This window comes from Macrobrachium nipponense, chromosome 41, assembly GCF_015104395.2.
Source record: "Macrobrachium nipponense isolate FS-2020 chromosome 41, ASM1510439v2, whole genome shotgun sequence".
Taxonomy (NCBI): Eukaryota; Metazoa; Arthropoda; class Malacostraca; order Decapoda; family Palaemonidae; genus Macrobrachium; species Macrobrachium nipponense.
Window position 1 is genome coordinate 40,671,120 of NC_061102.1, and position 17,442 is coordinate 40,688,561.

The window sequence follows — 17,442 nt, forward strand, 5'->3', positions numbered from 1 at the left end:
AATGTGTTCTTTCAAGCACAGTAGTTTTGATTAAAATGATTTTATCCCAATTTTATCTACGGTTGTGTTTTGATGGCATATACGTTTACTGCAGTTTTATCCTTGTTGCCGATATGTACGATAATAGTCATTAGCAGCTTGAACAGTTTTCTCAGCTTCAGTTATAACTAGGTTTAAATTTAACAGTATATTTCCCGATTGATCTTTAATCTATATTGATCGCTGATCTATAGCGAATAAAGTTATTACATTAAGATATCTCAGTTTTATTCTATACATAACGCCATTCATAACAACTACGGTAATGTTGTACTGTAGTATGATGATTGAAATACAAGCCAAAAGGATGTTATCCAGTTCGGTTGTACTTAGAAAAAAGAAAAGTCGTTTCTCGTTCGGTTGTTCATGGCTGTACACGTTCACGCAACGAGTATAACGTTAAAACCATACTTTCATCATTCTCTTTTGCTGTTATTGAACTTATGTAACTAGAAGATGGATAAAGTTAGGCCATTGTAATTTGATCTCATAAAATCTGACTATCGTAAGACTAATGATCGTAACCTGAACACTACAGCTACCTGTACACTGTATAAACTTTATTATGTCTTTACATACTCTAGACACCCAAAAGTACTGTACAGTAAATTCTATAGTACTATACTGCATAAATATAATTTTACTTATTGTGCCGTTGTGGGATTACGGCGCCTTTGACTGGTCTAAAGTTTCGAAAGAAGGTGTGCGGTGGCCGTAGGCTTTAAAATCGCTCAGCGTCGAAAACCGCTTGCCGTCAGCGGCCAGGAACGGAACCCCTCCCGCTAACCGAGGGCCGCCTGTACATTCAGTTCCTGGTTATTGGTGGGGTTCTGTTCCTGATGGTGTGATAACCAAAAATCACTGATAGTAAAAAATCAGTAATACAGTAATACCCCAAACTTATTCGATGTTAGGTTCCAAACCCTTCATGCAAAATGCTTGCTTTTAGAGTTTGAACACCAAATATGACCCTAATCATGCTCCCTAAGTATTAAGCTAAGTTTCAACGAAAAAAAAGTTACTGTAATTTAATTTAATAGCTCAATACATTACCCTTAAAAAAATTTTTGGTAAAAATATGGGAGTGTGTGTGAAGATTAAATACATACAACAACATATTTTTCTCTTCTTTCCCCCTTCTGACTGACTGATCTACGTATTTTTAGATATCTTCTCAGCCACTTTTTAGAAATTCTTTCTGTCTCTTTCTCTTTGTTCTAGAATTCCTTTTTATGAACAAACATTGCTTTTTATTTGGACTAATACAACTTGGTTATGTGTTTGTTTTAGAACAGCTCATTTACAGTTCTAGACAGTAAAGGTAAAAGTAGATAAATTAGAAATTATCTACCACTAGCTACGAATGAGAGAGTTTAAGTATTAAGGTAACTTTTAAATGAAATTAAAGTTACTTTAATGTAGTTTAAAAGTTAGCTTAATACATTACCATTAAAAAGAGAAATAAATGGTTTGTAAAAATAATAAGTGTGTGAAGCTTACATACGTACAGAGAGAGAGAGAGAGAGAGAGAGAGAGAGAGAGAGAGAGAGAGAGAGAGAGAGAGAGAGAGAGAGATTATCATTGACTGCTAACAGCAACACTTCCCCTCTTGTCAACTTACTTGACATATTCAACAGCTCTGTACTTCAAAAATATGGTGAAGTTAAAAAGATAGATGAGGGAAAAGAATTTTATACACATCATTTTGTAATATGACAAACATATCTTGCAACATAAAAGCTTGAAATCTTATATGTAAATTACAAAATTAAACAAACAACACTTTTGCAGGGTTTCTCCAGGATTCAAAAATGTTGCGTTTGCATGTCTGAGAAGTAGTACCTGTGTATGATAATTAGTTATGTTCCAATGAAAAGCTTGCGCTATTGTGAATTCGTACAACTGAAATCGTCTAAGATTGAGGTACTACTGTAACAGTACTGATCCCGTTTATTGGAACCTATTGGTGTCGAAAATCCAGTTATCATTGTTGCTAGACAAGCGCCGTAAAACCAGACTGCCGATAACCAGGTACTGCCTGTAGTATATAAAATTGTCAGAATAGAGAAAACTTGTTACAGTATCAGTTTATTTTATTTTTAAAGACCTTTCTGTTGAACAAAAATTTACAGTTTAAAGTTTTGAAAAAAATAGAAGAAAATTTTACATAGATATTAAAGTAATTTGTAGCTATTTCTTGACCTAAAATTGTATACAATCAAATAAAACCAATTTTCCCAATTCAGAACTGGCTACTATTCATTTTTCAGAGGTAAAATTGTATATTATAGTTCCTTTCCCAGTCTGCTGCAGAGGAATAATTGACAGTCTGGTAGTTATATACTGTCTCAAGGTCTCTGATCTAACCTCTCCTTGTATGTAATAAATATTTGGTGGGCATAATTGATATTATGAGTATTTTCAATGGGTAAAAACTTTTTTTTTTTTAGAAAATGTATGATTCTGTGTTACCAAACAAGACAGTTATATAAAATATGCTAGCTTATTTTAACTTGGAATTACACATTAAAAAAAAAAGGGAAAGGTTTTTCAGCAAACAATAAAGTTATGAATATTCACTTTTATAAAGTTTGTCAACCACTTCAGTTTAACTGTACTACTTGCAATTTTTATCAAGCATGCTAAGATAACTAATTTTGAATGCAGGCTTTCAATTCATGTCTCAGTTTGGCAGACCTCTCTCTCTCTCTCTCTCTCTCTCTCTCTCTCTCTCTCTCTCTCTCTCTCTCTCTCTCTCTCTCTCTCTCTCTCTCTCTCTCTCTCTGGTGATTGAAAAATGGTAAAATTGAGTCTTGGGCATAGTGTTGATGTTGGGAGTGCTGTTAAAAGAGATTACTGTACTTTTTTATTTTTTTTTTTAAATTGAGTCGTGTCATTTGTCCAAGCTGTATTTTTAAAGCCTCACCCAGACAGTTGGTTTTCTTGGGCTATATGTTTATGTTTAAACCCATTACTTTTACATATCCTAATTGTTTGTTTTGCTCAATTCACATATATCATTTGCTGGAAGAAATTATAGCAGTTTAGATAGGCTGGCTCATGCACTGGTCCCAAGCTGTATATGGTAGTTAACTAAATCATTTACTGTTTGTCTGCCATCTGGTTAAGATCTGAGAGATAACCAACTGTGTTAATGTATTTGTCCCTTCCATTTCATTTTATTTTCCATCATAATGTTTCTTCTGTTTGCTAGCAACTAACATAAGAGATACTAATGCTTTTTCTGCAAAAAATTTCCAGTTGGTTGTTTCTGTTTTTAAAGACTGACCTTTTATTTTATTTTTTTGTTCCTATGATCTGTTGACATGTTGGCTTTAATTTTTGCCCTTTGCGATTATATTTTTCATCCAATAGTTTTGAGTGTATCTTTCAAGAACCATGATTTTTGCATAGGGCTGTGAGGAATTGAGGGTAGACTTACTTCATTCTATATATTTTCATTAATATAAATGTTTTACTGGTGTTTATGCACAAAGTAGGAGTTTAACTAATGAAGGTCAGTAGTAAGTTTTTTTCGAAAACCATTTGTTGTTGGAATTTTTATATGGGATTAATTAGCTTTTTAGCTCTTTTACTGTTTAAAATGTGTTTCTGTTTAAAATGAAACACAAAATGATTAAGTATATACCGTATATTTCGGCGTATAGGTCGACCGGAAGATAAGTCGACCCCCCAATTCTGAGTAAATTTTTATGATTTTAACTAATATCGGGTATATTAGTCGACCTATAAAATGTGAGACCAACCGTACGCTCAAAATAAGCAGCAGTGTAAAACATATCATATAAAATAACCTGAATGTTATTACAGTACATATGTTGCTCTACTTATCATAAGAAATACAGGTAATATACTCGGTATATTAACAAAAAGATGAATACCGGCAAATATGATTAGAAATGACGAAACAAAAGATACGTTACTCGCGTGTAATGTAAACAAACAAAGCGCTAACTAACGCTGCATAACAGCCTACGTATATATGTATGTACAAAGTGCCACTCAAGTTAATGTTTTAATTGGGTTGTTAAAACGACGTGCCGGTATTTTATTATTATGTTGGAATATTTCTTGACCATTGGTTCTTCTATGGCATAAACAGGCTCATTTGAGGGAAAACAAACCTGCAGTTGATTCACCAGATTCAAACTGGGATCCTTATGATGAAACCGTGAATGATAACTTGTCTGATGAATTGTTTAATTCAAGTGACGATGACTCAAGTAATTTTGAAGGATTTTAAATACATATTTACAATTAAATACAATTTTTTTTGTTTTATTTAAAGTGATAAATAAAGATTTCATACCATAAATGTTTTTGAACAATACCCCGGTAAATACAAAACTGTCAGAGTGAACGCATCCTTCTCAATTACTATACTACAAATAGCTACGCAATGTTTACACTTGCTGTGCGATTGGGGTTTCTTCAAGTTACTTTGATTTGTTTCATTTTATTTAAGGTAATGGATGTTCTAATGTATTATTATTGTATTACAGTGTGAAATGTTTTTAATACTGGTATTTACATACATAGTTACCTCAACAAGGCTGTCATTGTTATTAGCCAACTGTAAAGCCTGGATTCCTGTACCGATATGCCAAAATAATAAAGATTCACTTTTTGTTACCGTTAGATAAGTCGACCCCCTAATTTTGGAATGATTTTTTGGGGCTAAAGGGTCGACTTATACGCCGAAATATACGGTAATAACTTGTAATTTTACCGTAATCTATTAGCAGTGTTAGTGTATGGGTTGTTTATAAACTACTGTATACAATGCTGTATATATACATATATATATATTATCAATTGTAAAATTAAAATACGAATGAATTTACTGTTTTTAGAAAGACAGCAATATGCTTAGCTGTCAAACAAATTATTTTAAATGCACGGTATATTAGCAATATTATGGGGGTACTTACAGGGGTTTATAGGGTGTCTAGGTAGTTTTTTAAACTTTTTTTTTTTTTTTACCCGAGTTGTTTATTTATTCAATTATGAATCTTGGAATAAATTAACATCATCATCTGAAGTATTACTGTATTGTCGTATATATTTTGATATTTGTTTTCATGTGATGTGGCACTGTTTTATTGAATTATGTTTTTATGGCATTTAAATATTTGTTGGTGATCATTGTAAACATATCATAACCAATACAAATTCGTTATGATTTTCCCATTAAGTTTTGATGAAAAATCTTGGTAAAATCAGTAATGCTGAAGCTTGAAGTGATGTAATTGCCATATGCCAGTATCATGGCCCTTGCAGCTCTCCTTTTGGCTTCAGCTGGTTACTTGGCTCCAAAGGCTTTTATAGCTTCAGCAACTCATATGGCTCCTGTGGTTCTCATAATTCCAGTCACACTTATTGTTATTGTCATTCTCATTGATGTAACCACACTGCAGGATATAGGGCCTTCAAGCTGGCCATACCTATTCCAGATACAGTCAAACCCCCCCCCCCCCCCACATCAAATATACCTTAAATTATTATGATATCACATACTGTATTAATCTTTGAAATTATATTATTAATATCAATTTAAAGACATCTTAAACATTTTACCATGCAACCAGTAACACACACACACACACACACACACACACACAGAGAGAGAGAGAGAGAGAGAGAGAGAGAGAGAGAGAGAGAGAGAGAGAGAGAGAGAGAGAGAGAGAATAATTCCTTACAATATCCAGAGATTGAAATAAACCTCTATAGGCAACACTCCTTCCCCTCCCATATGTACATCTTTTCCAGAGAGAGTAGGCTGAACTAAGTATCTATTTGTCTATCTATCAATCCTTTGGGAGAGGGAGAGAAGATAAAAGAAGAAAGAAATAGAAATGAGATGATCAGGGGTTGGCAACAATTTGGACTCATGGTCACTTTCTGTCAGGTAGTGTGACATTTCTGACAAGCTGCTCAACCTCCCCTCTCCCTCCTTCCCGACTTAACAAGACAGAAGACTGGGAAAAATCTGTTCTTTAATTTTTGAAAAATAATTTACTATAGAAATGCATAAATATTATAATAACAGTATTATGATTATTATTACTACTTAGTCTTGATAATATTTGAAAATTGGTACTTATTATGTATATAGGTAAATCATTTATTTATCAGAGAGAGAGAGAGAGAGAGAGAGAGAGAGAGAGAGAGAGAGAGAGAGAGAGAGAGAGATTGTTACTTTTATTATTTAATATCATTTAATCATATTAAACAGAATAGTACAGTATTAATCAATATTAATATTTGGAAATTAGTAAATCATTTTTGTACCATAAAAATGTATTTAGTCATTAAAATAACATCAAAATACACTAATTAGTGAATATTTATTGGTTGATAAATGTGTTGATACCAATTGGTTAGAAAGAGAGAGAGAGAGAGAGAGAGAGAGAGAGAGAGAGAGAGAGAGAGAGAATCTCAAATAATTGCTGCCATCTTGGGGTCAAAGGATATACGGGAACTCTCTCTCTCTCTCTCTCTCTCTCTCTCTCTCTCTCTCTCTCTCTCTCTCTCTCACCAATTGGTATCAACACATTTATCATTTTTTATGACTACATTTTTATGATATAAAATCATTTACTAATTTTCAAATATTAATATTGATTAATACTTTAAGATTAATAAGATTAAATGATATATAATAAAAATAATAATTCTCTCTCTCTCTCTCTCTCTCTCTCTCTCTCTCTCTCTCTCTCTCTCTCTCTCTCTCTCTCTCTCTTTGTTTCATATGATAAATGAATGATTTACCTAATACATAAAAAATACTTATTTTCAATTATAAGTAAGACATAATAATAATAATAATAATAATAATAATAATAATAATAATAATAATAATAATAATAATAATAATAATGAATAATAAAATAATGATAATGATAATAATAATGATAATAATAATAATAATAATAATAATAATAATAATAATAATAATGGCACACTGTTATTACAATATTTATGCATTTCTGTATTAAGTTATTTGAGAAAAGTTAAAGAACAGAATTTTCTGTCTTTTGCCTCATAAGTTGTGAAGCAGGGGGAAGGTTGGGTCTGTCAGAAATTTTACTCTTGATAGTCAAATATATGATGTTGCCCATTCAGTGATCTGTGTGTGTGTGTGTGTGTGTGTGTGTGTTATTGACTGTACATAAATATTTCTAATGATAAAATGTTTAAGGTGACTTTAAAATTTTATTGATAATATCATTTCAGAGATTAATACAATACAGGCAGTTCCCAGTTATCGACGGGGGCTCTGTTCTTGGGGGGTGCTGATAAACGAAAACCGCCATTAACCGAAACTCTTTACTTTATAGCGCTCGATAACCAGTTAATGGAACCTCGGTTAGTATGTTGTGGCGTCAGAACTGTTATCATAACCAAAATATGGCACATTGTGGTGCCATAAATTGCCAATTTTATAGTGGTAGACAAGCGCCATAAAACCAAATCGCCATTAACTGAGTCTGCCGATAACTGGGGATTGCCTGTAATAGAATAATAATTTAAGGTGTATTTCATGTAGGATGATACTTTAAGTATACATTTGGTATTTGAACTTTCAAGATAGACAGTTATAAGCATTTTCAAGAGGGGCATTCTAAGTAAGTATTTGCATATTCTAGCTATCTGGGGGTGGGAGGAGGAGTGTCTGATACGCATCCCCTGGAAATATGGGGGATTGATATACTAAGACAAAAGAGAAACATTTTTCTTCAACTTTGCTACTGTGCTTATTACACTTCGTGTGTGCAGATTGTTTCATCTGCTGTCAGCTTCTGTTTATTAGAAATATTTGCACTTGCGCTGGCGTTATTTCCCGTGATGCTTTAATTACTAAGGCTGGCTTCATTGAAACTGTTGGGGTGGGGTTTCTAATTTTGTTCACTCTCCCAGGTTGTTCTGTAAAAGCATTTCTGTAACAAAAGCTCTTTCACTTGGATCAGACTGCTCATCCAAGTCATTGCACTTGATAAAGCTTGTGCATCTTATTCAGCCGTCAGCCATGCAGTGTTATTTGAGCTCTCAAATACATGCATGCATGCTCATTCTCTTCATATGCAGTAGTTCTTTGCCACTAGGGCAATTTTGCTTCTTTGCCAGGATTTTTGCTCTGTCTAGTTTAAGCATGTTCTCTGCTTTCACATGGCCAATCACTCCTTGCTTCTGTCTTTGGCAATGGTATAATTATTTTCAGCAGCTTGTTATGTAGGCAGTCATTCTCACTTGTTCCATTCTGTACTGCTGTTAAACAGAAGTGATTGTGTCCTCAGGCCCTGCTGCTTCTCTGTATAGTGTCCTTAGTCTCAAAGTGTTTCCATCTGTAAGACCTTACAATACTGCTTTCATTTGGTCACACCTGTATTTGACCTTGTCTGTTTTATTCCCTGCATAATGTAAGTTGGAGCCACATGAGTGCATTTTATTGTCTTTTTTCATTGTATATTTCTTTGCATAGACAGTGCCTGAATCCAGATTATTTGCTACTGATCTTGAGTTCTTTAGCTATTTGTTGCTCAATATCTTGCCAACTTCTGTTGCCTATCTTTCAGTCTTTTCTGCCTCTTGTGATACAATCCTCACTTGTTCTGGCATTTTAGGCCAGTTTGACACTGGTGACCCATTTTTGTCATCCATTTTCCCTTTATTTTAGCACTTTTGCACTCGTATGAGGTTCCTGCAGTGCCAAGAACCCTTTTTTCAGTGGTAAACTTCTTGAACTTGCCATTTTACTCAAGTTGAAGTTTTCTTTCATATTTCTGAACCATTGTTGTTCTTTACTGTATATCACCTTTGAGCAGATCATCTTTTTTTGTTCTGTTGTGCAACAGAAGGGTTAGGTTATGATTTATTCAGCCTCCTTTATCAAATTCTGTGGCTCAGGTAGGGTTTTGTTATATATGATACCATCTTGTATCTTTTTCTTTGGGGCAATTTTTTTGCTGTGACCTTTATCAGCATCTTTTGAAGCATAACTCCTCTGTCCTCTGTGAAGAACTAAAAGTTGAGTCTGCTTCTCCTTTGGAAGGGGGCGGGGTGTTGATTACTTTCACGGCATTGAATTAAGCTGAGTGTTACTTGGTCAGACTCTGACTTTTGCTGTGACAATGTAAATGATGAATGCACATGTTATTGGAAGCTCCCTTCATCTGTGTCTCAAGGTTCAGATATTGGCCCCCTTTTTTCTCTAGGAGCCTTTAGTTGCCCTTGAGCTCTCATGTTATTTAGTTTCATATACGTAGTCTCGATGTCAAAACATCATGAGCTCAATGCACCTCCACTAAGTTAATGTTCAGTCTCTATAAAGATTATTGGCTTTTGGTGGAACCTTTTTTAAAAAGGCAGTTGTTTTTAAAACAAGCCCATCACTTTCACAGGGTGTTGCTGTCTTTTGACCTCACTGCTCTCTTGCATTTGGGTCAGACTGTACAGAGAAAGATTCGATTGACTACCATAAACTGCTGAGGACCTGTGTATGCGCTGACCTCCCTGAACCAAAGAAGCTGTTTACTTCTTGCTGTGGATGATTTTTCTTGAAAAACAGTTAGGTTATGTAAAAGTACTGGGTCTAGAATTGAAAATATTTTGTTTTAAAACAAATTATATTTTTTTGTGTAGCTTCAGCTGAGTGTCTAAGTCATAACCCTCTGGAGAGAAAGTCAAGTGGTGGGATTTTGGAAGAATCTCATAATTTTCCAAAGATTTCTAAGCATTTTAGAAAGCCACTTCAGAAGATCATGGGTAAGTATGTGGAGCCTGTTACTGTTGATGTCATATAAATGTAATTCTTTGTCATTTTATTATATATTTATATCAATGAAAGTAGTTCTTGGAAGTGTTTATTTTTTTTTTTATTGAAAGAGGATATCCGTAATAATATCTTCTTTCCTACCATTATCCCTACATCAAAGGCATCATCCTCCACCAAAACTCTTCTCTCCATATTTTCCTTCACTTTATCTCGCCATCTGATTCTCTGTCTCCCTTCTATCTTCTTCCTCTAACAGATTCTTCCCAAGCCCTCTTCAGTCCCTCCTCATCATCCATCCTCAACACATGCCCATACCATCTGAATTGGTATAAGCCTGCTCTTTTTCTCATTTCATCATTTTCCAAACTCTCAAGCAGCAATATTCCCTTAATCCACCTCAGCATTCTCATCTCTGTTCTCTCAAGCTTTACTTCTTTTTCTTATCCGTAATAATATGTTCAATGCAAATCTGTCCCCATATTTCATGGCAGTGAAATCCCAAAAACTCCAGTTATTGTTGAAAAGAAAATGAAAGCCTACCAATAACTAAATGTATATACAGATCCATGAGTTACCAGCAATTAACCAGCTCACTCTTCATGTCCAATAGTTGCAGCTTGAGGATTAGGTCCACCACAGACTTGAACTGTGACAGGTCAAGGATCCTTTTTAACTGCCATGGGGACACCATAGATTAGATCTTTCCTTATCCTGGCCTTAATGTTGCTTGAAAGAGATTCTGTCCCAAAACATATTCTGAGGTCCCAGATGTGCCTTGATGATGAATAAACAGTTCTTTCTCCATGGCTTCTGATAGGAGAGCCTTCCAAACACTTCTCCAAGGTGGGGTATGGTTGTTGGAAAAAACCTTTGTGGGTTGGTGGTGGTGGTGGTTGTTGGGGGGGGGGAGGGGGAATTCCCACCCAAGCCTGTACGAGGTGATGTATGTCCCCAATGGGAGGACTTTGGAATTGATATCTGGTTTTAAATTAGAAGGAGAGAAATATTTACAAGCATGGAACTTGTTGAAAGAAACCTATGGTAGGAAACGTTAACCCAAGAGGTGCTAGGGGCTTGCTACCAAAGGACGACAGCAATATTATGCATTAGCAACATCAGTAATGGAACCAATATTTTCTTGCTCATTTTTTAACTTATCACCTGTTGTTATAAATGGTTGTATTCTTGTTTTGCAGATTAATAATGAAAAATGAATATAAGATATTTTGAAAATTAATATTTAAAAAGAATGTATTTTGGAAAGAAAACATTCTTTAAAAAAAAAGCATTTTAGTTTTGGGATGCTTTATGCTGTATTTTCAGAGATAATTTCACATTTTCTTCATGACAATATTACTCATTAGCTATTCAAGAAACACTTGTAAAATTGCAAAATAAATACAGCAGTTATTAATTGGTTGAAACAGTGTATGTGTGTGTATGTTAACGGACACGCAAACCAACTTTTAAACCAATATTACTATCGTCACTGTCGCTATGATTAGCTGTCTCTATATCAGTATTTGATGGAAAAAAATAAGCATCATAATCAAAAGCCATTATCACCAAAATTAATAATATAAACAAAGATTTATATAAATTTTCGAACGTTGTAACTTCAAGATATGAAAGCCTCCCTGGTCCCATCCCCGGGGCTGACAGAAGGTTTACAATTATGCTATTTTGATACCCATGATTAAGAGAAATCTGGCATCTTTTATGTCCAAGAGTGAGCTGAATGGCTGGTGAGACTGTTGACGTCACTGAAACAGAGCTATGGGGAGGGGCTAAATTTACCGCAATATTTGAAAATAAAGCGTTGATCATATTGACGTCGTCCTTTAGCAGCATGTAAAGCGTCAATTTTAGCAACGTGCTGCACCTTGTTGGTTAGTTTAAAAAAAAAAAAAAAAAAAAAAAAAAAAAAAAAATCCAGACTGAGGCTCATAATGCAGATACAGAGTCTACAAAGATTCAGAGTACAATTCGAATGCTGCATAAGATCATTGGAGAAGAAACAGTTGGAATTGAATGAGTTGCATACGTCGTGCTCTACACCAAACTACCCAATAGTGTTAGCGAAATAATAAAACATAGATGTGGGGAGGATTGATTAAAATTTGACACCTTCAAAATGTATCTTGATGAGGAAATAATTGATGGGCTTTTCCACATACTGAAATAGTAAAAACTAAACCCTTAACTACGGTATCTACTTTTGTAGGAGAACAAGGGTAGTCTGTGAAACAAAAAAAAATCATCAGTGGGGCCTAAAAATACAAAGCCAAGGTCAACCATTTATGAACACATTTTAAGACTCATGTAACCAGAGGAGCAAAGTTAGAAAAACTTAGAACTCTGGGCGTGTGTTTCATCTGTGCTTCCCGTGAACATTTCAGTTCTGATTGTGACAAGCAAAGCTGTAACAACAGTTGCACTGTTAGACACCTTAAGGTTATATGCAATCGAAACCAACCAAAGACTGAGGATGGTGGGGTACAAGTTGAAATGTTCTCTTTGACAAGTATTGGACAGAGAAACAAGAAGGCTAAGTAGTCAATTTTACCTACAGCCACAATAGCCCTGAAGGGTAAAAGTGGTCACATTATGTGAAAGAGAGGTTTGTTGGATACCTGTGCCGAGAGATCTTTCACCAAGAGATCTGCTCTTGAAGGATCCATTATAAGAGCAAGGGAGTTGAAAACAAAGTATTGAGAGTTTATTTGACTTCAAAACCAGTCAAAGAGTATGAAATGGTTATCATTGCTGTGCCTCACTGGGGTAGATTAATAAATATGGAATTATATAGTGGTAGACGAACTACCAGATTATACAAAGAAATTCAGTGTTAAAAGAAATTTAAGGTGGTCGTGCAAAACAAAAATCAGCTTGGTTGATAAAGATTTCAATCTACCCATAGAGAAACAATCGCCTATAGAGTTGTTGGTAGAGGTTGACAGTGTGTACAACATACTACATCCAGGATTTAGGAAATTTGAGAATTTAGTATTGCTACCAACCATATTTGGTTACGTGGTAATCAGAACCTGCACTCTTCCCACCAAGGAGACTCATGTTTCTATTTTAAAACTGGCAGTGGAAATGAATGATGAAATTATGATTGAAGGGGCTACTCATTTAAAAGAACCAAGGGAAGATCTTGAAACTTTGTGGAATTTGGATCACTTGGGTATTGACTGCAGTGAGATAACGGAACAGGAAAAGAAGGTAGTATTAGAGAACTTTGAGAGTACTATAACTTATTCCGAAGTTGACAAACAGTATGTTGTGATGTTGGCTTGGAAAGGCAGTAGAAGCCAATCAACCTCCAACTATGGGTTGGCTTTGAATAGAATGAAGTAACAGTGTGCCAAATTTTAAAAAGGACACTCAGTATCTAGGACATTCATCCAAAAACCCTGAAGGATCAGGAGGATATGGGGTTCATAGAGTGGGTGGAGGACTCCTTACATACATTCTGTGATGCCAGTGAAACAGCTTATGGTTGTGTAGCATATAGAGTTAAGAACAGAAACTCTCATTTAATTCTAGCAAAGGCAAATACGGGCAAATTTATTAAAGGATCCTGTGAGAAGGATGAGTTTGTAGAACTGTCGTTTTGCTGGACATAAAGTCACCCTAAGTTGGCTAGTATTGAAAAATGGTCTACCTGTATTTGTGAGAAATAGTGTAGAGGAAATAAACTATAATTCCAGAGGCAGTCTTGGCCAGTAGAAATGATCTTGGATAGATCTTTCTTTTGGGAGGGACACCCTTGGATAAAAAATTCCTCTTGGCCAATAGATAGGTCAGGGGTGGGTAAATCTCTTGTAGAGGGTAGGGCAGAGAACATTTTGGTCACTACTGTAGGGACAACCTAAATGGTGAGACACTCTTACTGAATTGGGAGAGATTCAGCACGGTCAAAAAGGTCTATAGGACCATAGCATGGATCCTACAATTTTTGAACATTTGTTCAACCAATGTAAAATCAACTGGTGAATTGACCTTGGAAGAAGTGCAAGAGGCAAAGAATAAGACTATTGCCCTCATGCAGAAGGAATTTTTCCAAGAGGAATAGAAGAGTTTGATGAAAGGGGTAAGAAACCAAAACTAGCTTTCATACACCATTTGAATCTACTTGGACAACAGGTTAATAAGATCTAGGGGTAGACTGGAACATGCGCAGTTACCTGAAACAGCTAAATGTCAAGTATCTGCTGAAGAGTTGCTTTATTACTCGGGTAATTATTAAAGAACATCATGATGCAAATGCTCAGTGTAGGTGTAAATGCAACTGTGGCAAGTGTCACGTAGGAGTTCTGGACCCCACAGATTTGATAGTTGACTAAAAGTATATCACACCATTGTGTTATTTGTAGGAGAACACAAGGGAGACCATATAGGCCCAATGTAATTCCTCCATTACCTTAGTTCAGGGTGCAATGTAAGCAACCTATTAATATCACGGGTGGATTACACCGGGGCATTATGGGTTAAGGGAAATGGAGAGAGTCCTAAAAAGGCTTCAAGTATTATTCTGTTTACATGCCCAATAACCAGAGGCATACATGTGGAACTAGTTGATAACCAGCACTCATGTAGAGTGACAATGCCACCACATTTGTATCAGCACCAGAATATCTTGAAACCATGTCAGAAAATCCCAGAGTAAAAGACCATCTGTTGGAAATACAGTGTGTCTAGAAGTTCATTCCAGCGAGAGCACCATGGTTTAGAGTTATATGGGAAAGGCTGATAGGACTTCTGAAGTCATGCCTAAAAATGATTGTAGGCCAGGCCTTACTCAGTTTTGAAGAACTGACCTGTGTATTAGTGGAGCTGGAAGGGATCATTAATGATGAACCATTAAGTCACACACCTGAACTTGAATCAGTTGGAAATCTTAACCCCTAACCATTTGATTTTTGGAAGAAAACTTAAATCCTTCCCGAGGGAAGTAGTAAATTGGGAGGTCTCTGGTGACCTTACCTATGGATGGAAGGAGTCCACCAAGAAAAGATTCCTGTATGTGTTCAGGTTGTGCGATAACCTATGGAAAAGATGGGAGAGGGAGTATTTGACAACCCTGAGAGAGACCCACTGAATAGGAATGATGCATAGCTCTTGGCCCAGGAGAGGGGAAGTGGTCCTCATTGACAATGAAAGGCCAGGGTCAAGTGGAAGTTGGAACAAGTGGTCGAGTTTCATATGGAGTGAGACAAGGTCCCAAGATTGGCTACATTAAGAATGGCTCATAGCCAGCACATGAGACCTTTAATTAAGTTATACCTCTTAGAACTGTGACAGGAGATAGAAGAGGTTAATCCTGCAAAAGAGGATATTCAGTCAAGCACCCGTCCAAGCAGGACTGCTCAGATAGCTGCAGAAGCCAGGAAGCCAAGACAGCATTGATAAAAACAAGACTGTTGTAAATACTGCAAATATGAGTTTTTCTTGCTTGGGAGTACTTCGACAAGTTGTAATGTATCTTTGTATATATTTTCCTAATTTACGTAAGTGGAGTTAAGTACTATATCTAAGTTTTACTAGTCCACTGAGCTGATTAACAGCTCTTGTAGGGCTGACCCAAAGGATTAGATATTTTTACATGGCTTGAAATCAATTGGTTACCTAGTAATGGGACCTACAGATTATTGTGGGATCCGAACCAATTATATCGAGAAATGAATTACTGTCACCAGAAGTAAATTCCTCTGGTTCCGCTTTGGACGAGCCGAGAATCGATCTTCGGACCACCGGATTGGTAGCCGAGTGTGAAATCCACATGTCCAACGAGGAACTTACGTGCATATTGTATGAAAGGAAGGTATTTTGTTTTGTTGCGTTTGTATTTAGTAAGGAAAAGTGTTCTGTATAATTATTTCATGTATTAGTTCGTAAATATGTGTGATAGCTTAGCTGCCGACTATCAGTTATTTTTTGTTGGTCTAGTAGTTAGCCAAATGCATTTGGTGGTTTGGTTAACCACGGTTGTGAGGAATCTCACTACATCAACCAGTGTTGGGCTGTACGGAAATGTCTCAGGAACTCTTCTTTAATTAAGATGACAAGAAGTCATCGAGATCTCCTTATCTTTATCACTTAACCCTTAAACGCCAAAGCGGTATTTTAAAAATCGTCTCCCGTATGCCGGCGGCGTTCGCGAGTGAGCGCTGAAGCAGAAAAAATGTTTTTTTCAAAAAATCACAGCACACTTAGTTTTCAAGATTAAGAGTTCATTTTTGGCTCCTTTTTTTGTCATTGCCTGAAGTTTAGTATGCAACCATCAGAAATGAAAAAAAATATCATTATCATATATAAATATTGGGATATGTGACAGCTAATGAGTTAATTTTTTTCGTTGTATTGTACACTAAATCGCGATCATTTTGGTACATAACACATTGTAAAACAATCAAGGCAACACAAGAGAAAATATTATCATAAGATGATGCATGAATTTGTAACGTGCTGACGTAAAAAAAAAACCGTTTTCTAAAATTCACCATAAATTAAAATATTGTGCTAGAGACTTCCTGTTTGTTGCAAAATGAAGGTAATTGATTGAATATTACTAGACTAAGTGTTGTAGCTTACAATTGCAGTTTTCAACCATTTCAGTCGAGTTAAAGTTGACTGAAGGACGAACTTTTTATATTTATCGTTAGTATTTATATGAAGATATTTCAAAACGGATAAAAGCTTCAACTATGGGTTGTTTTTGTTGTATTCTACATGAAATTGCACAAATTTTCATATATAAATCGGACGAAAAAATTCTGAATTTTTCGGAAGAGTTACCATGCGGACGTAAGGAAAAAGTTTATTTCATAAATTCACCATAAATCGAAATATTGTGTTAGAGACTTCCAATTTGTTGCAAAATAAAGGTAAATGATTGAATATTACTAGAATGTAATAGTTTTAGCTTACAATTGCGTTTTTATACCATTTCGGTCGAGTCAAAGTTGACTGAAGGTTGAAATTTGTCACTTATCGTTATTTATATGAAATTATTTCAAAACTGATAAAAGCTACAACCATGGGTTGTTTTCTGTTGTATTCTACATGAAATTTTGCACATTTTCATATATAAAACTTTATGTAACGGCTAATTTAAGATGGTGCAAACATTACGACAATCAGACAAAAAAAATTCTGATTTTTTTCGGAAGAGTTACTGCGCGGACGTAAGGATTTTTTTTTTTTTTTTTCTCCATAAATTCAGCATAAATCAAAATATTGTGCTAGAGACTTCCAATTTGTTGCAAATAAAGGTAAATGATTGAATATTACTAGAATGTAAGAGTTTTAGCTTACAATTGCATTTTTTTACCATTTCGGTAGAGTCAAAGTCGACCGAAGGTTGATATTTTGGCATTTATCGTTATTTACATGAAAATATTTCAAAACTGATAAAAGCTACAACCATGGGTTGTTTTTTGTTGTATTCTACATGAAATTGCGCACATTTCCATATACGTATAAAACTTTATGTAACGGCTAATTTAAAATGGTCCAAACATTACAACAATCGGACGAAAAAATTTATGATTTTTTCGGAAGAGTTACCGCGCGGACGAAAGGAAAAAGTTTTTTTTTCA

At 35.2% G+C, this 17,442-nt stretch overlaps 1 protein-coding gene across 5 annotated transcripts in view; it reads left to right on the forward strand.

Moving 5' to 3' along the window:
- The window catches only part of LOC135212719 (unconventional myosin-IXAa-like), a 371,838-nt gene that overhangs the window by 233,806 nt on the left and 120,590 nt on the right, over positions 1-17,442 (forward strand). For 4 of the 5 annotated variants that reach the window (XM_064246413.1, XM_064246414.1, XM_064246416.1 and 1 more), the window contains exon 21: positions 9,703-9,825. The exons of the other annotated variant lie outside the window; for it this stretch is intronic. In XM_064246413.1, the coding sequence (XP_064102483.1) occupies positions 9,703-9,825 (123 nt within the window). The remainder of the gene's footprint in view (positions 1-9,702; positions 9,826-17,442) is intronic. 5 annotated transcript variants of the gene reach the window in all.